This window comes from Crocodylus siamensis, chromosome 3 (genome assembly GCF_052110815.1).
Source record: "Crocodylus siamensis isolate JL-2025a chromosome 3, ASM5211081v1, whole genome shotgun sequence".
Classification (NCBI taxonomy): domain Eukaryota; kingdom Metazoa; phylum Chordata; order Crocodylia; family Crocodylidae; genus Crocodylus; species Crocodylus siamensis.
The window spans coordinates 150,131,703-150,152,366 of record NC_143397.1 but is presented as its reverse complement, the minus strand read 5'-3'; the positions used below and the strand labels follow the sequence as shown (position 1 = coordinate 150,152,366).

The 20,664-nt window shown below is 36.6% G+C and overlaps 1 protein-coding gene across 2 annotated transcripts in view; it reads left to right on the top strand.

Moving 5' to 3' along the window:
* The window catches only part of ATP9B (ATPase phospholipid transporting 9B), a 327,984-nt gene that overhangs the window by 265,908 nt on the left and 41,412 nt on the right, over positions 1 to 20,664 (top strand). For both annotated transcript variants that reach the window (XM_090039540.1, XM_090039541.1), the window contains exons 14-15: positions 11,450 to 11,562; positions 16,610 to 16,858. In XM_090039540.1, coding sequence (XP_089895666.1) covers positions 11,450 to 11,562; positions 16,610 to 16,858 — 362 coding nt within the window. The remainder of the gene's footprint in view (positions 1 to 11,449; positions 11,563 to 16,609; positions 16,859 to 20,664) is intronic.

Below are 20,664 nucleotides of genomic sequence, written 5' to 3'. Positions count from 1 at the left end.
ACTTTACTGTTGTAAGTTGTTAGTCCTGCCATTGCTAAATCAAACACCAAACAAAAGGCATTGTTTCTTAATTTATTTTTACATTGCTTAGTTCTCTCTGAGATTGAATGCATCAGTCTACTAAAATACAGTGATTTTTCCTCAAGGAGATTCCCTAAAATAATTTTTAAAAAAAAGTAGTTTTCTGAACTGCAATAGAAAAATATCTATGGATTTTAATATTTTTACTTAAGCTCTAAGAAATTGTCATAGCAAGACTTTTTTTTTCTTGCCTGTATTTCACATCAGTTCAGATAGTGCGTTCTGTGCCTTGTTTTCCAACACTGTGTGAAACAGGAGCACATTCTACATTGAATATTTTTTGTTAGTGTTATCTAGTGACATAATCTAAGTAATACATTAAACACAGTATATTAAAAACATTTTAATCTAGTCTCTAAATATATGTATATCCCTAATGCTGTGTTGTATTAGCACCTTCTATACGTGTAATAACAGATATTATCAGAACCACCTCTCTCTTTTTTTCCTGCCCAGTCTGTGGGAGTACGAATGCCAAAAAATAAAATACAATAGTTTTTTTAAAGCACATTGACAATCCTGAGCTTTAGGAAGTTTATTTCAGTTTAACTAATTATTTGTAAACTATTTGAAGCTGCTTGCTGAATTTAATTGCAACCTTTATCATGGTAATTTATCTAACTTTTTTAAAGACTTCTGTCTAATGTCTCACTTGAAATTTGTAATTTTAGCTTGCGAAATATGTAATTTACAGTATATCTTTGCAAATGATAAATATGTATAAAAAGGAAGAAGGGGGGGAGTCTTTCTGGGTAACACTAGAGTTCATCCACCAACTAGTTCTAAAAGAAACATTATGGATTCCTTTATAAAAAATCATTTTTTATTTTAACAGTATACAGTTGCCCTACCAGAATGTAACTATAATTCATGTAGTATGGTATTCCGTCTCTCTGATTACAGGTTGCACTAAATGCTCAGAGGAAGGTGTTTAAACTCCATGAACAAATTTGGCCGATTATATAATATATAGCATGTGGGAAAGTGTGCAACTGACCCTAGCTTGTGATCACTTCATGCCCTAAAACATAAAAATGAATAGCCCCTGTATCATTTCTCTTGGCTAATGCAACTCTATTACCTTGTTTGATATACACATATTTTTTCTTTTTCTTTTTTCTTGACTGAATACTGTGAATTCAAAATGACAATAAGACAGTGATTCTCAAACATTTTAGAATCAAGGCACCCCTTGTTGCACTCAAGACACCCCTCAAAAATGCCAGGTCTTAGCTTTCACTTGTCTTGGACTACAGAAAAATAATAAAACAATTTTTTTCTTGAACAGAACTCAGGAAGACCACAACAGGTCAGAACTTTTTGACACTGTGAATTCCTATATGAAATCTCTGTTTTTATCTTGTGAATTGTGTAGGTGCTTGCACACTTAACACTGCTAATATTGCATGGCACCCCAAGTGGTTGAGAATCACTTCAATAAGGTATTAATTTAAAGAAAAACACCTGGCAAATTAACATGGCTCAAGACAATAATTGTTTATAAAACTTATTACCATCAAAATGCTGAAATTATGACTTCATAGGATCACAGAATTTGATGGTTTAAGTATAAAATATATTATTTTTGCCAAAAAACTGGTAGTTTTAAAAGGATGCACTAATCAGGGTCACTCAAAAAAAAGTACCCTTAATTTTGCTTCTGATTGTCTCTTGTTGGCGTACACTACATCGTACCACTTAGAATTACAGTGGGCCTGATTTATTTTAAAAAATAGAGGGAGTGTGTGCCTAACCTTTTCCTATGCATTCTTAATATACGTACTGCATGTAGCTAAGTAGACACATATCAAAAAGCCTTGAAAGTTGTTAAAACGCAGGGATATTTCTAGCTGTCAACAATAAGGACTTTTTAGAATATCAGTGTCTGAGTTTTGAAGAAATAATTGAAGCTGTAAAATGTAATGAAGTAAAAGTGGATACAAACCCAATTCTATAGGGGACTAGAGTCAAAATGTTTTGCTAACTTTAAACTGATCTTGAGTAAAAAAATATGTGCATTTGTGCAGAGTATTTAGGGTTTACCTAGATTGATCATATATACTCTTATGTTCTCTGGTTTCAATCTCAGATTGATCAGAATTTTAAATATGTTGCTAAGGGAGTAAATAGAATTTGGATAATGATTGATTCAAGATACCCATTCCATAATTATCTGCCTGCATGCAAGAGCTTCTGTTTTCACTATAACAATATTAAAGTTAGGTATTTAGTTTGTCAAATAGCTCCCACTTTTCTTTTGCCCCCTTGCAGTTGGGATGTCCAAATTAAAACACAGCAAGTCTTATAACCCATCTAGTGACAGACCTTATAAAAGCAGATCTAAAGGGGGTTTCTGTTTCAATGCAGGCACAAAACGGGTTTCTCAATATTGAAAATGAAGAGAGGATACAGAATACAGCTTGCAAAAATCTTATAGTGTGGTCCAAGCTTCACTTGAAATGATTAAGAATTAGTTGTTGAGTTTAAGGAGCATTACATTACTAACATAATTGCAAGGTAGTCCTTTGTATGATTGTAAATTGGGTTTGTGCTTCATCAATAAGCTTTTTGACAAGAAGCGTCCATCACAGTGGCTCTCTCATTTGCCACAGTAGAATAGAAAATGAAGTATCCCAATAATTGCATTATAGTTTCCTTATTGTGGGACAAGAAAGCAATGTGGTATAATTAGGTTTGATTGGAGTGCATGTTTCCGGTAAGATCTGAAATTAATGATGTTGCTATAGTGACACATCTGCGGCCACCAGTGCGTGAAACATAAAGTAATTCATTCGACAAGAGAAGACATCTGTTAACTGCAAGGATGCAGAGCATATTGACACTGACCAGAAATACTAGACGTTATGTGATAAATGAACAAATGATGCTGAAACAGGAGGACAGATAATTTGTACTTAATCTGCTGGGAGAACTTTAATCTTCTCACTGGTTGCATTTGACAATGCCATTGTTTAAAGAACAATGCTGCAGAGAACTCATAAATTTTAAAACTTAACTCAGGGTGCAGCCTATTAAAGCAATACATTAATTCCTTTGTTAGGGAGTTTTTATCTTCATGTAGAACAAAGCCATTACTAAAAACACCCACTAAAACAACAGGTTTTTAGGACTCACATTTTAATTATAGCATCCATTACCCAAAATGCCATGTTGTTTGGACTTGAATCACATATAAGTTTGACAGAAAGGCGTCATCCGTTATGGGGGGAAAAATGCTGTTTCCAGTGTTTTCCAAGGGCAGCTGAGCATGATATCTTATCCTCTCCAAGGTACAGAAGATCCTAATCACAAAGGAAAAACAAAGATATTTGGCAATATTTATTGAACGTTTTTGACATTCAGAGTGTGAAACTGCAAGCTTTATACCATTCATGGAGACAACCAGAGCATTCAGTTATAACAAACATACAGTTTAGTTAGCATAGCATAGCTATTTACTAATGCATACACTTGCATTTGAGTTCTGTAATTAACATTTTAGTGGGTGTTTGGACCAAATGAGATACTTAACACATACACTAGTTGAACAGATGCATAGAATAATGGGATTCCTAATTTTCTGGGAAAGCCCTGTGTTAAAGGCTAATGTGTTAACATGGGCTTTTTTTATTAAACGTCTACTGTAAATGTGTTATAGTGTACTTTGAGAAAGTATGGCTCCAACAATTATACTGATTTTACAAATTTTTTTTAAAGGTGTATTTAAAACAACCATTTCTATAACTGCCTGACCTAAAATTATACAGAGAACAAAATAGTATTTTTTTAAAGTTCCTTGCAAGTAACATGTACCTTTTTTGGACACATTATCTTCCACATTCCTCAGCAGCAGCAACGGGTTCTTCTTCCATAGGTTTTCCTTGGTCCCTCTCTACGAGATGTGGTAGATCACCAATGAACATGCATGCTGCCATCAGCTGTTCTGCGGCTTTCAGTCTCGTGCAGTTTCACTTAGGGGAGTCTTAAGAGCACAAGGGAATGAATGACTGTTGTTCTGAGCAACAGTACCTAAAACAAATTATTAACATGAACATTAATCCACAGAAAAGAATTAGCAAAACACTTTGAGCAGGTATTCTTGAGCTAGATGTTCTTTTTCTTTTTTGTATGGTACTATAGTACACTGAGTTTTGGGAACAGTGTATAGCTGGAAGGAAAAGGGAAGGAAGTATTCTATGTAAATGCTCAGAATTGTCATTTTATATGATTTCTCTTTTTGCATCCTATAGGGGCCAGTATTTTTTGCCAGGTTTCTTTCTTGTACTGCTAACAAAAGTTCACCATTAACTATATCAGGCCAGATCCTCAGCTGGAAGCTTACAGAGGAGGATTCAAATTTTAGAGTAGCTCGAGATCTAACCATTTGTCTCTTAAGCAAGTTTCTTTCAAGCAATTAATACATACTATATGAAAGGTTGTTCACCCTTGTGACTTCAGACAAAATTATTAATGCTTATGTATTGCACGTATTTGCTTGCTGCTTTATTGTGGCCTTTTAGAATGTTGGTATTAGGCCAAATTACAATCTAGTAATATTTGATCAGAAAGCTCTGCATCTGCTTCTCAAAAAAAAATTCTCTACTGCTCTGTTGTGAATCACATCTGTTGCCACCCAGGGAATGATGCCTGCAGGACTTTTTCCTTAGAAATTAATTTCCTCTTTGCCTGCTTTGCTCTGTGTTTAATGATACAGTTGTAGTCAAAAACTCTTTGCTTCATTAAAAAGCATACAGTTTTTTTCCCAGCAATCACGTGCTAAATTTTTGTCAAGATATTATTCTTATGTGGGAACTGTATTCCAAAACAAAATTAAAAAATTGTTTTGGTGGCAAATCATGTGATAGATATCATAATTCCTGAATGCCTTTTTAAAAGAGCTTTGCATTTTCATCTGTTTATAACATTTTCAAATGACAAATTCTTGGCCAAATTCCAATTCTTTAATTTTTAAAATAGGGTTCAACCAAGTCACACAAAGGAAATTTTGAAAATGAGATGGAACTATATTTGTAAAAGAATAGTGTTAAAATTCTGTTATTTTTAAGCTTGAGCTTGTTCACAGTATCTTCTCCATTATTAGTCATGAAAAACCAAACAAAAAGAGATCTTAGTGAAAGGTAGAATTATTTTCTGCAGTAGACTGACTGCAGTAGAAACAGAAGGTGCAAATATTTAAAACGTTTATATACAGAGACATGCAGCTAAGATTTTGCATGTTGGCAAAATTTATTAGTTGACAACTAGAAGACTAAAATCTAAAATAGACAAACTGCAGAATTTCAGGTGAAGAAATAGTCAGGTTGATAGTTGTCATTAGTTTTCAGAAGGCTAGGATGAATATATGCCCACTTGGGTGTTTCAGTCATTCAATATGAATTTAGGAATTACTTTTAATAGAGACGTGTAATGGACATCCACTTTGTATTTCAGTTCATGTGGTCAATTGTAATCTGACAGGATGGTTTTCATAGTCATTTCAGAAGGTATGGTAATTTTTTTAAGTGCAACTTTTAGATGCATTTTTCTCCCTCCTCCCACCCTCCCCATGCATTTTTTGGTGTTTTTTTCTTCCCTCCATAATTCTGTAATGAGAAGTGGGGAATAATTGGAGATAGATACAACTTTGAGAATCACCAGGAAGTTTTAATTGCGGTTTCTTCATCACTATAGTCTTCTTCATCAGACATAAACAGAGAATCCAGTTCTCTATGACAGTGGTTTTCAACCTGTGGTCCACAGACCCCTGAGGGTCCACAGACTGGCTAGGGAGAGGCATTCAAGAAGCCTGAACCTGGATTGATTCACTCTTTGCAGGTTAGTCTAAGCTGTGCAGCTTAAACTGATTAATAACTGGACAGACATTCTCTGTTAAACCAGGAAGTGCACTCACATGCCTGTAGTGGCTCAAGCCAGAAGTTGGAGGGTGCTAGAGCACACCTGCCAGCCACTGTCAATGGGGAGGGAAGAGAGATGCCCTCCAACGCTGTCACCCCCTGCCCCCACTGGAGTGGAGGGGGCATGGCCAGGCACCAGCCGGGGCTAGCGCAACATGCGGGATGCCAGTCACCAGCCTGGAGGGGTGGGGAGGGGAGGGGAGCTGCTGCCAGGCTGAGGAGTGGGAATGGGGAAAAAGTCCTTTCTCTGAAACAAGCAAGTATTGAACACAGGAATTTGCAAAGTATACAACAGGGAGCTACCAAAAATCTTCTAAGCTAAAATAATCTAATCTTTGCCTAAGCTAAAATACTGCCCAGTAAAACACAGCATACATGATTTAGTCTAACTTAAAATGTAAGCCAGGAAGACAAGAATTAGTTTTCCTAATCCTGAGGGCAGAGTGTCTCCTTACAGCCAGGCATTCAGGATGGCTTTGTTTAGGTAGTCCCACCTTTTACACATTCTGCTTTATAATGTAAATGTGTCTCTCTGCATTCTTTGGTGAAGCTGTCTGCAACTTTCCTAAACTACATCTCCAGCATGTGTGATGATTATCAGGTCTTGCCAGCACTTCCCACCTTTCAGTCCAGTCTTGCAGGCCTTAGCTCGGGGCTCACAGGTGCAGGACTTGGATCTGCACACAGGGAACTAGCATGCCTCTCTCCTCCTTTCCCCCTGCCCCCCTCCCCTGCTCCAGACATGCTATGGAATTAATCCCCTCCCTGCCTGGCTCCAGGCAAGCCACAGAGACTGCAGCCAAACCCCCAGGCATTCCAGGGGAGAGAGGGGACAGAGAAAGGAATTAACTCTGTCCCTGCCTGGCTGCAGACAAGCCATGGAGGTATAGCTAGGACTGGCAAACCCCAGCTCCCCCACAGTGTTTGTCAGTGGAGCGGGGGCAGGGGACAGAGGGAGGAATTTGCCTTCGGGGCCATGACAGGTCAGCTGCTGGCCACACCCTGCCTCTGCTCTGGCTAGATAGCAGAGGGGAGGGACCAGTCCAAATCACTGGACCAGATCTCTGCCCAGCCCAGAGGGGATGCTGGGGGAGTCTGGTTTAACTTAAACCAGCAAGGGGTCTGGGACAGACATTACATAAACTGGTTTGAGCCAGATCAGTTAAGTGTGATACTATATTCAACCAGGTTTATCTGAAACCGGTTTCGGCCATTTTCAAACTGGTTTTATGTACACTAGATGTCTGTGCTGTTACAGGTTTTAAACCAGTTTTGATCACTTAAACTGGTTTATGTATAATGTCTGTCCCTAGCCACTGTGTCTAAAGGGTCCACGAAAGATGACTATGATCAGTCAAAAGTATGTGAATACCCACACTTACAATTCAAAGGAGTTTGCACCTCCATTCAAAATTTCCAAAGGTATCTGCACCTCCTTTTGAGATTTCTTAGGGGTCTGCAAATGAAAAAAGATTGAAAACCACTGCTCTATGATACCTCAAAGCAAGGTGCTAATTTCTTTTCCTATTCTGATCAAGGGAAGGAAAAGATAGCAGCCCACTTCTGAGAGTAGTATGAGAGGTGTAAGTACTGAACAAGGACAGCTGGTACTTCACATGTTTGGACTTGTTTCTTTTCATTCTACCTTCTCATTTCCCCTCAAGTTTGCTGATTGCTACAAGGTAGGAAAGATCAACCCTGATCTATATACCAGGCCTTCTGCCTACTGAGAAAAAAATTGAAATCTGCCTTGTCCTCACACGTTTCCTTTTTTTCCTGAGGTAATTGTCAAACTGGCTTGATTCTTAACTATGGTCTACAGGGCTCTGAGTACTGTAGTGGTCCTAAAACTGACCCCAGTGAATTGTTAATTGCATTCCAAGGCTGGGCAAATCTGTAGTCAGAGGGAAGATGCTTGCGTTTTCTGTTGATTCGGGAAGATGAGCACATTAGATCTCACTTGGAAGTTCATCTTTATAAACATTTAGCTGTTTGAAGTGAAAATTCAGATTCTTTAGAAAGTGATGTTGGTCTTGCATGCTCACTGGATGCATGCAAGCTGTTTTTCATGTCTGGAAATATAACATTTTTGTTTAAATGCTAGAGTTTGATAAACAGCTACCCCAAAAAGTTATTGGTAAAAATTGTACATTTTAAAGGGAGAAACATTACATAAGTATTTTTATCTCATGCAGTAAATGTTCACCAAGTATTGGAAGTGAAACCAGCTTGTACATAATAACCAAATAATGAAGACTGAGATGAAATCTAGAGATGATTGGCACAACTCTTCATTCTTTGTGGGCTACTTTTCAACCACACTTGGAAATGCTGTTTCTCACTTGAATTTTTCCCAATTTTGCCAACATTTTGTAAATAGTTCACCAATAAGAAAAGTGCCTGTCTGTTTAACATTGAGGAAAAGATAGAGTTCCTTAGAATGGTTACTGTGAATGATGAGCTAACTATTACAGCACTATAACTCAGCAAGAGTGGGGATGAAATTTTGTTGTACATATATTACCAGGAAGTAGGAGTAGCAGATATGTAATGTGTAACTGGGAAGAAAGATTTACGACTGTGACAGCATGGTTATATCACTGAACAGCACTAATGGATGTACCCTCTATCAGATGCATAAACTGGATGTTAACTGTCTAAACAATTTCTAGTTTCTAAACACTAATTATAGCGTATCTGGTGCTTTTAACTTGTTCTCTTCCTATGACTTGCTGTGTTTTACTGTCTTACTGGGACAGAGACATCATATCAAATATAAGAGAAGAGTAAAGCTTTGTGTAAAGTATTCCATACTACACTTTAAAATTATTTGTTGTCCCATTATCCTACCCAAAAATGTTTTTAAAATAAGTATTAAAATAATCAAGAATGTTACTTTTGCTACTTCATTACATTAATCTCTTTTTATCACAAAAACATTGCCAAAGTTCAGTCCTTGTTTAAATGCCCACAAGATGCATAGTAGTATATATTATACAGGGATTACCTGCATGCTAGATTAATTCCAGTCTATATTTTTCAAAATATATTTTTTCACCATTGAGTGTACTTGAAAACAAATGGTATGGGATCTTGTCTCTATGAGTGTAACAGAGAAACCTAGCCATGGATGACCTCTATCCCTTGTTACGCCTAGTCATGGAACCCTGTCCCGCCCACCCTTCAATTAGTACTTTCTTAAAATCAAGGATGTCACTGTTGACAGTAGTGAACGTAAAGTATCACTCTGTGACTGACACCCTGTAGTTTCTTACAGATGTAAAGTAGTCTCTGAAAACACTATTTATGTTAATTCGAAAATTCCAGGCGTATTCCGGTTGGAGGCTAAATTCGTCAAATTCGGAAGTGATGTTAATTTCCAGTGACCTGTTTTAGATGACTTTGAATCTGTCTTTTTACCAGAAAGTTTTTCTTCATATATCCTGTGGAATAATGTTAGAGATTGTATATAAAGAGCCATAGTTGACAGTTTTCTTTTTTATGTATACTTATACATAAGTATATACTTATACTTTTTATACGTATGTATTTTTAACAAAAATACTTTTTATGGCCTAGATTTTCATGGAAAATATATTATTTAAATAACTGACCTTTAAGCATACTCCAAAATTTTAAATAAATCCTTCCTCTTTAAAATACAAATCCAAGGTGCTAATAATTAGGGATAGTGTTTTAAGAAGGTAACTTTTTGCGTATGTGCATAGAAATTTGCCCAGACAGGACAATAATGTATCAGTTTACCTTATTTTTACTCCCATGTGGATGATATATAATAAAGCCCTTAAAAATGTGGTCCTTTTATGTGTAGCGGCAGTATGTTGCTACTAGTAGGGTACTTAACTAGTAAGTCAGTTGAGTACAACAGTTGCTCTGATGCAACTTCTAATGCATCCCTCTCTGTGATGGTCTTCATGTGTGTACATGCATTTCAGTCAACATATCTGGATGCCAAATTAAGATTTCCTAGGTTTGTGCATTTATCTGATAGCTCCTTTTCCTGTTGGTGAAGTTTAATACATTGAGTCTCTTTCTAAAAGTAGCGCACTATCTATATGATGGGAAGAAATCACCAATTAGTTTAGTGCTGCCTCTGTAGGTGGAAAGCCTGAGCAAAAGAGGTAGACCTTTGTCACTGGACTTTTCAAGACATAACAAGTGAGCTTACCCTGAGTTCTGTTTGGGAGTTCCACAGCTTGATGGCTTTCACAAAAAACACAATCCTTCCCAGTTCCTAGGCTGTTTAGTCTTACCACTGTTTTGTCTCACCGTGGCATAGGCAGATGTCTCTTGGCCACATTTCCAGGTCAGTGGAAAGTGATTAAACTTTCCCCATAACATTATATCCATCCTTTATTTTAAAACACTTTTCAAGCCTTATACAAAACTCATGTATGTGCTTTTCTTTATACAACCATACTGCAATTCTTTTAATATTAAAGTTGATTACAAATACTGCCTTGCAACCCTTGTAAAAATGATACATAAAATTAGCAATCCCTTCACTGGTCTTTTTTTACATATTGACAGTAAATTTGTCCCGTTTGCCCTCTGCTTTACAGAAGCCTAAACCCAAGACAAGTCATCAGCAAATTTAACATGCAGCCACATTGGTAAATCTACCCTGCTATATGGAGAAAGAAGTAAAACAAGTAGTGAAGACTAAGTATGGATTAATACCATGTTAATTTCCTAGCTGTAGCTTTATTTAAGCAAGTTACTAACCTAAGGGGAATTTCTCTCTGAGTATTAGTCCCTCCCACACACACACTTCTTTCAGAATTATATTGAAGACTACTTCTGCTTCACTTTTTGGCTGAGAATGTTACTGCCAAAGGCAGGTCTAGATAATTTTTATCAGTCCAACAGGGACAAATATCTAGCTGTTACTAGAACCAATTTCAAGGTGGGAAACAGTAACTCCTCCAGGGTGAGTAACCCTGATCGCTCTACATTAACCTTCCTTAAATGAACTGAATGATTGTAATTTGTGATGATTTATTCAATCCCCAAAATAGAACTGTTTTGCCTTGTTCTTTGGCCTTTTTATGGAGCTCTAGATACTCTGTAACACACCTGGATTTGATCATTTCTAGTTAGTCTTTTGCTTTCGGTGCAGATAACTGGGAATAGGAGCTGACAGCTTGCTCTAACCCTGAGCTCATTTACTTAACAACAATACTTTGGGCTGCTTAAAAGTGTTGGTCTTCAGTGGAATCTGTTGCAGTATACCTGTCAGCAAGTACGGTACTTGTCAGTGGCTTACTAGAATTTGTAAAGCAACAAAATGGTGTAAATTGTCAGGACTCAGAAGCCATTGAGCACGCCTTAATAAATTGTTACCGCCTGCCAAAGGAACAGAATATTTAAAAAAAAAAAAACCTCTTAAACATACTTTGTCTTTTATTACCTGACTGATATTTTTATTACAGGAACGCTGACCCAGAATGAGATGATATTTAAGCGCCTCCACCTAGGTACTGTCTCTTATGGGACAGATACAATGGATGAAATTCAGAATCATATTATAAGTTCTTACTCACAGGTATTTAATTTTATAACTTACTTTACTTAAGGGTAACATGTTTTATTATTACTGAGTCACTGTCATGCCATTTAGATCTAAAACTGGGATGTCATGAAAGTTCTCTTTAAAGGGACATAACTGGAGGCCTACTTGCAACTAACATTTTATTAAGAACTGTGCATTTTCAGCAATAGGGATATATTATTGTTTGGGACCATTTGGAGATGCATGTTGCTCTCCTCTATAACATCATTACCTTTTACAGCAGGAAAGTGATGGGTTTGAGTAGTAGGATAATTCCTGAACTGTGCATCAGGTGTTTAGACCCATGGTAGCTCCTTTAGCTTGGGTTCATTTAACTCTGTTTTGGACCCAGTTTAATTCCTGGTAGCTTGTAGAGGAGAGGGGAGCGAGCAGACATTATGTAAAATGTAAGTTATGGAAGTTGTGGCTAGAAGCCTTGAATCCTTGTGTATGTCTTCATTCTTCTGCATACCCTGATCAATAAACCTGCTTCTTTTGGGTGCATATAAACATTACATTTCTATTGCAGGAATTGTAGTTCCACCAGTAGAAACCCTTAGTATACAAGCATTCAAGCAGTTCCTACCAAACTGAAATGGCAAGTTCAATATAAACTTCTATCACCTCTAACAAGGTAAAAGTTCTCTTGCCTTCTATAAAGTTTCTGCCAGAGGAATGAATGCTAGTACACTTGCCATACTGATAGAAGCTTGCGTGCTGTCTTCTGGCATCCCAGTGTGCATTGCTCTGGCAGTCCCTCCCACTCCAGAGAGACAGTCTGCAACTCAGGTGGCCTCTACTGCTCCAGTCAAGTTACAGAGCAAACATCTCCCCATGTCAGGTTTGGGCTGAGAAGGCCCAGCCCCTCTCCACAGCCCTAGGGCTGTGCAGCTGACAACCCCACTGACCAGCCTCTGGGTTTTTAATGCTGCCCCCACTGCCCAGTTGGTCAGTAGGGGGTGGTGTTTAAAGCCCAGTATTTAGGAACTGCGATGGGGAAGCCATCACTGCCCACTCCCCAGACCAGAGTTACTAGTGTGGTAAGTGGACAGGTGGCTTTGCCTTGGTGCTCCAGTCCCCTCTGGGATCAGTCTGGGAGGCGAGGGAAGCAGGGGGTAGTGTTCCCCATAGCAGGGACTAACCTGTATGACATTTCAAAGCTGTGTGTGTGCAACCCCAGATGGAGCTGCAGACACTACCTTTTAAGTGTGGAGCAGGAGGGAGCTTCTCCCCAGCTGGACACATGCAGGGCTGCAGACACAGGCTTTGAAGTGCCTGTGGGAGGGAGAAGCTCCCCTCTCCAGGACTTGAGCCCTGCACCCACAGCCCCATGCTTGGGGGTTGCAGTTCTGTCTTCCGAATGCTGCACAGAGAAAAGCTTCCCCTCCCAGGACTTCAACAAAAGGTGGGGGAGAAAGGAAAAATGTAAATGAATCAAGTGTTTTTAAGATGCAACATTTCAACATTGTATTTCAAAACAAATATTTGACAAATCCCCCAGATCTAAGCCAAATGTTTAATTTCAGATACAATATTTTATTTGCTTCGAAATAACCTTATTTGAGGTTTTAATTTTTTTGAGAAAATGATTTCTGTTGCTTTGTTTTGAAATGATTTCAAACTGGATCATTTTATTGAAAAGTCACTGACACACAGCTGTACTTATTTACCACTTCAGTTTTGGATGAAGCGCCTATGGGATTTTCTGAACCATCAAATTCAAACTCAAATTCTAGTCTAAATCTAATGTAAAATAGGATACATTACTGACATCATTGCATCAAGTTAAGATATAATTAGGTACTTCTGCTTGCCAAGGTCTGGACCTCGCAGTAAATAATTTATTCAACAAGTCTAGCCTGTTTATTTGTGACACTTACCCACAAAAATACTTTACTTTTTATTTGTATTGGATCAGTACTCAAAATTTAGCCATATGGTTTATGTGAGCACAGAAGTGAACTGTTTGCAATCATAATTTGATATTGGCAATGTAATGGATTTCTTAAAGTACATATTGTTTTTTTGCCCTTTGGTTGGATAATTCCAACATATTACCCTCTCTGGGTCTTGTGTCTAACATCCTGACAGCTGAGAGGAAGGGAAAAGTTGTTGTGAGGAGGGTGGCATGGTCCCTTGGAGTAGCCAGCCAGTCCACCCTGTCCTGTGTTCTCAGGTGCTGTCAACTGTCTCCAGAGAGACTTGGGAGCCTACAAAGCATGCTGGGACAGGCAGAGCACCCAGCTGACCCCTTGAGAGCTTGTACAGTGTTCTGTTGGTTGGGTTTCCAACCACTTAAACTAACCTGTTAAACTTCTACTGGTTCATTTGAACACTTACGCATACCCTTACTATCCTTTTCTAAAGCTAAGATGGATTTTTAAAAATTCTTAATGATTATTGTCATTGCTTAATAGCTCTGTTTGGAATCATATATCTTGGGAAAAAATACGGATTTTTTTTTTTTGTTCCTCAAAAATAAGAGTGCAAATTCAGCCTAGAGTCATAGAGACTAAAATACATTTCCAACTTGAGAGCTATAAGGTACCTTATATAAAAAGAATTATTAGATCTGGATTGTATAGATATCGAAATTAACTGCAACAAAATTATGGTTTATTGTCTTAACTGATTTGGGTGTAGTATCTAAACTACCATCTTAAACTAAGCAATAATTTCACTTGGAGAAGAATGTGTTTCTAGTAAAAAGAACCGTGTGCTACATAACTGTTTCCTTACATAAAATAGAAGCTTAGGCATTTTTTATTGAGATAGTTTGTTAATATTTGCTACTAAATGACAGACCATCATATTTTCATATTTATTTTTAAATGTAAGGCATTAAACACAATTTTTTTGAAAGATTGTATGATGAGCTACTTTTCTAAGTATAGAAAAAAGTTATCCAAATCCAGTTTGTAGTTGTTAGATAATAGAATTGAATGCAACTTTCCCATTTTTCTAGAGCATCTTTCTTTTTCTCAATTTTGCATATTGTTGCTTAATGTTTAAATAATGTTTTAATTATATGGTATATTGCTAACTGCCATTAAAATCAGAAAAATAAAGGAGCTCTTTTATGCAAAATAATTATTACAGATCATTTCAATCCCAAAATATGGTGACTTTCTTATTTAATCTATTATAATAGAAGCTGCCAGTTATTTAGACAGTGGTTCTTATGTGACATTGATTTTATCCCTTGTTTGTGTTCTGTTTTATTATTAAGATGACAATAGTCTAGTAGGTCCACTGTAATGCAACACACAAATCTATTATAACCTGATTATATTTCCCCACTGGAAGCATTTTGTGATAGAGGGCATAATCTTTAATGGAATTTGTGTGAAATTAAATTATACAAGCATCAATAAACATAACATAATTCAGAAGGAGTAAATCAGCTTAATTTATTTGCTGCTGTAATGGCATCAGTGTTAGCAGAATGCAAATGCAGAGGTTTAAAGCAGTAGCTGAAAAGCAGTGCCAGATGAGCAGAAAGTTAAACCCTTTATTAGACAACACTGTAATTTGATGGGCAGAATGTTCACGGTTCAGCAGATCAGTATATGCAGTCAAAGGGAAAAAAGGCTTGGTTTCTAGAGAGGATTTCTGAGTTACTCTGAAGTGAACAGGAAAGTATTTGAGAACATTGTTAAGATGAGGGAAGGTCCGATGCATTCCAAATGTGTTTAATTTTAACATAAAATATAACACTAAGTTAGGAGTTATTGCAGCAACCACATAATTTTAAAATGAGATGTAGACATTTTTCCCCCTGCATCACAGGTATTAATGGAAGAATATTTTAAAGTTACTTTATTGTTTTCTGCCAATGCCAGGCAAGCTGATAGTCTGAAGAAAAAGAATGTTATATGAACTAGATTAATTCACAGATAATATAGAAATAAGCTAAGTTATAACTGAAATAATTAATATTTTTTTATTTTCATGCCTTGTGATGTTTCTGTTTAAGAGTAATAATAGCATAGAAAAATTACTAATAGTTCCATGGGGTATGCTCATGCTTTTGAAAGCCAACATTTTGGGTCACATTTTTTGAAAAAAGGACTAGTGATTTTAAGATGTTTAACTTCTGGGGTTTACAACTAGATACATATTACAGGAATTTAATTTACAGGACATCCTGAGTGTCCTGAGCATGGGAAGATGATCTTGTGAAGTCTCTTCCAGCCTACTTTCCCATGATCATATGATCTACCTTCCAAGCATCAGGCTTCCCTAAAATGCTTCATGTTAGACACATATGCATATCACTTTTGAAAATCTGGCTATACTTCCTGGCCTACAAACTCAGCATTCAAAACTGATAACAAAAAAGCTAAATCCTTGGTTGGAGGAAATCATCCTGCATGAACAACAAAGGCACGTGCAGGAAATGCAGAAAAAGGGTATATGGCACTGTTTCAGCAATGTCATAGTCACCCTGTTATCTACTGGCTAAAAACGTTCAGAAACATAATTCTTTTTTTCTGAAGGGACCATTATATAAGGGACTGTAGGAAAAGGTAGAGTTTGAGGTAAGGAAAATATGTAGCTTACAGAGTCAGGGACAGTTAGAAATTGTTTGAGTATCCACTTCCATTAAGTGCTTGCTTTTAAATGAATATTTCTCAATAATTTTCCATTCTGGGGACTGTTATAATGAATGCAAACTAAAATGGCTAAAAAATAAGATAGTGACAGATCTGGCAAAGGCAAGCAAAGTGGGGTGATATAATATTTGTCTATACTATAGTGCTCTGCTAACACTGGTCAGGACTGAGGTGCGATGCTCCTTGCATATTCCTGGATCTCTTCCAAAGCTGTCAATCATAGCAAAAGGTAGTATGTATATGGTAGTTTGAGCAAAGAGCCCAGTAGTAGCTTGAAACTTGTTTTTTGTGACAGGCCACATACTTAGGCAGTCTTTTTCGAGGTAACTTTTCATGTATATGTTAGTGTTCATCTGTTTTATATTTCTTTTAGTGGATTTATTCATTATTTATTGCCGTGAGTGTTTGATCTCTATATTTTAAAGATGCATTCCCAATCCAGTGGAAACAGTACCAGTTCAACACCTTCCAGAAAAGCCCAGTCTTCTGCACCTAAAGTCCGCAAGAGTGTCAGCAGTCGTATACATGAAGCTGTGAAAGCTATTGCACTGTGTCACAACGTAACTCCTGTGTATGAATCCCGCACTGGAGTGACTGCAGAAACAGAATATGCAGAAGTGGATCAGGACTTCAGTGATGAAAATCGTACATACCAGGCTTCCAGCCCTGATGAGGTTAGTGTTCCTTGTTTTTAAAAAAAAGTTATATTTTTAAGCTCATCACATCTTACAAAATAATGCTTAAAAGGAAAGCCAAATTTGGGTGACTCTTTTCATCCTCTTATCTCAGTGTGAGCAGGGAAAATGGTTATTACACATCTTTGAAGAAAATGCATTTATATTTGAAGTGAATGGAGTAAAGATCTGATATTTTAGGGTGTATTCAGGCATAGTCTGACTGAGAAGCCCAGTATGTTGGTAGCTTGGATCAACATTGGTTTGTTAGATATGAAAATATTGCACATATAAAAGTCTGTAGTTAGGTATGCACGTTGGTTTTCACCAGATATATTCAGAAGGAGATGCATATAGAGGTTGTCAGTGAAACACATTCAGCTTTCACCTTCTGCAAATGGTTGGACTATACCACCTATTATATAAACCAGGAGTATCAAACTCACCAGGTTCATACACAATATCACCAAAATCCTAGTTTTCATACTACAGGCCTTATCAAAATAGAAACAAACTATAGAAAACATTTTCTAGAAATTTAGACCCGTGATATTTTTTGCCATCTATCTTCATATAGCACCAAAATAGCAGATCTTGTGAGTATTTAATTTGCTATATACTTACTCCACAGGGACTAGGTATTGTAAAGTGAACCCATATAGATAACTAACTTAATCTCCCCAGTAATAAAAATGGCAACCTAGGACAATCATCTGTAATCTAGGTAGGATTTCAGACATCATGTTTTGGAATTAATAGTCCCAATACTGGTAATATATAAGCAGTTGTATATATTTTAATGTCATATGTGTAACCTACATGAATATGGTTATGCAGAAACTGTTACTATAAGCAAGTAATAGTTGTAATTTATTGTAACCACAATTTGAGTTATCACAGTTGCATATTGATTGTTGGTTGGTATTCTGAACTAAATAAACCACCTCAAAATGAAGAAAAATAGCATCAAAACTGAGGTAGAGATCATTAAAAAGGGGGAAGGAGATTTTTAGGTAAGAAATGCAAATGAAGAGTAAATGACTAAGCACTAATGTTCCTTTGACCCAGAAACTAAAGATAGCCCTAAATCAGACTGCTAGAAACTCAGGTAGGAAAAATTAATTCCCCATGCCTCATACTAGGCTTGCCCTCCCCCTACCTCTGCCCCTGCAAGTTGTACGTGGAGCCTGAATACCCTGCTCTGGAAGAGAAAAGATATAACCATATCAACTGAAAAAGGCAAGTATAAAAAAAACCTTATAGCAGGAAAGTGCTTGGTTTGTGAAGCAAGTAGGAAGGTCAGGTTGGTATGTCCTGAAAAGTTAAAAGGCAGCTGTAGGAAGATGATCAAAAGAAGGGATAAACTGGAAGAGATAATCAGAAGAGAATCTATTATAGCCTGATTTGAGGTGGGAGGAGGTAGAGAAGCCTATCTCTGAAGAACATTTTGTTCACCCGAACTTGTGTTTCAGCTAGAAACTAATGGAGCTAAACCACTCAGCCAGACATCCTTTGAAAATCTAGCTTTAAGTGTCCATTTTATCTTTGAAAAATAATTTGTCTTTGAAAATCCAGTAAAATGATTGTATCAAACACATTTGTTTTAATATGATGGAATATTGATATTAAATAAAATATCTTACAAAAAGATGAAGCTCCAAAAACACTTAAATAACATAAACATTTCAGCATGACAACAAAAAAGCTGAGGGTGAAAGACTAGCAGGTCTTTATCATAATTTTTTAAAGAGCTCTATTGATGCAATGCTTGCAAATCACTGGAGCCTAAGGAAAATAATGTAAATGGTTCATTATTTAGCTTATTGAACTTTCCTGCAGTTAGGTTGACGGATGATGCCAATGTTTCCCAATCACCAAAGTACCATTTTAAAAGCATTTTTTATTGAATAAAGTGCTCTAAATATTGCACCCTGGAGCTTTATTTAGGGAAATAGTTCAATTGATGTTTTCTGTTTAACCTCAGCGTTGACCTATCACAACATATTTGGTTAATAAGCAACATTATCATTTAATAGACTTAACCAATTTTATGCGTTGTATTTGCTCTACATTACAACTTAGTTTCCCTAGATTTTGTTTATTAATCTGGACTGACTGTTGTCTTTTCAAAGAAGATATAACATATTTCTCTTAATCTTTCATTTTATATAGTCTAATATAGCATGTCACCTGGCTATTAGATGTTACATGAAAAACTAGATTTTTTCCATGTAAGATGCACAGGACACATTTTAATATTATAGTAGAATGTTTACGTAGTAAATGAATCAACAGGAGGAACTCATTTGAAATTACTCATGTTTCCATTTTTGTATGTTATGTTCAAAACAAAAAGAGTGATGTTGTAGCTTTGATGGTCTAGGTGTTACGCAAGAAGTAAGGTTTTTTTAAATAGGTGATATCTTTTATTGGGTCAACTGCATGGTTGGGACAAAGTTGGATCATTTTTTGAATGCCAGGCGTTCTTCATCAGGTGAAAGCTTGTCTAATTTTATCCCAACCAAGCAATTGGTCCAATAAAAGATGTTGCCAACAAAAATCCTTTTCTCTCACAAAACAAAAGGACACATTTTAGATGTACATTCATCGTAAACTATGTGCATATTGTATTATTAGAGCAACCCAAAATAAGTAACTGATTTTGTATTCTTAATGTGAGACCTACTTATGCCAGGCTCTTTGTTTCTTATGATAAGTGATCAATATTTCATTTTGTCTCTAATAGTGGAAAGTTTCATTCGTCTGTTACTTGTGTCCACTACATCTGCAACATAGCAAACAATATGCACACACTGGGAACCCATTGACACAGTGAGATCCATTCCTTGCTCAAGTATCGCAAGTGTGTGCACAGTTCAATGTGGAAAGCCAGTGCTAACTTAATGTAATGAACAATCATAAAAGGATATAAACTAAATAGGTAGAGCAGTAAAGTTCAAAGGTTACAGACCTAAGTAATTCAGGGGCATGCTATGAACAGGAGCCTTTGAAGACCTTTGGCCCCCTTTGGTCAAAAAAGATTGATTAGTCGTGATTTTTAATGACTGCTATCTCATAAACTAGCTATTTATTGGTTACACTTTTTCCTGCATTATTGTACTCCGAAGTATTCTAACTCCAGCATTTGAAATATTTAAATATTACTTTAAAGCCTGGTCAGTCATCACATTAAAACATTTATGTCCAAAGACAGCAGAGTTGCTAAAATTAATTACACGGATACAAAGCTGATCATTTAAAACAGACAGGGAAATGATATGCCCTTAGTAAGGCAGCTTTTGTGTTTACAAAAGTAAAGCTGTCATGTATGAGACATGTTGTATTGTTTAATTCATTTTATTGTGTGTGCTTATTGAAGCAAGACTAATTGTGTTGTTTTGTCAATGTATTGTGAAGAGCAAATCATTCAGTGGCATAAAACCATCACTTCCATGACCTTCGAGACCCACAAAGAATAACTGCTCCATAGCTTGTCTTGAATATTGACCAGCAGTTTTTCCAGATGATCAAGCTGTATTTTTAAGTTAATAATTTTAATATATTTTAACCACAAAGATTGCTAAGCAAAAATGATAACATGCAAGTGCCAGTCATCAAATCGTTATTCATAAACATAAACAAAGAACTGAGAATGTTCTGTAGTACTGATTGGAAATCCTTGAGAATTGTTATAAAAAAGGTAGGAAAAATTCCGTAGAGGTTTTACTGAAAATATTTTGGACACTATCAGAATAAGTCAGTAATAGAGAAGCAATGAAATAACATTCTCCTTGCACCTACTCTTA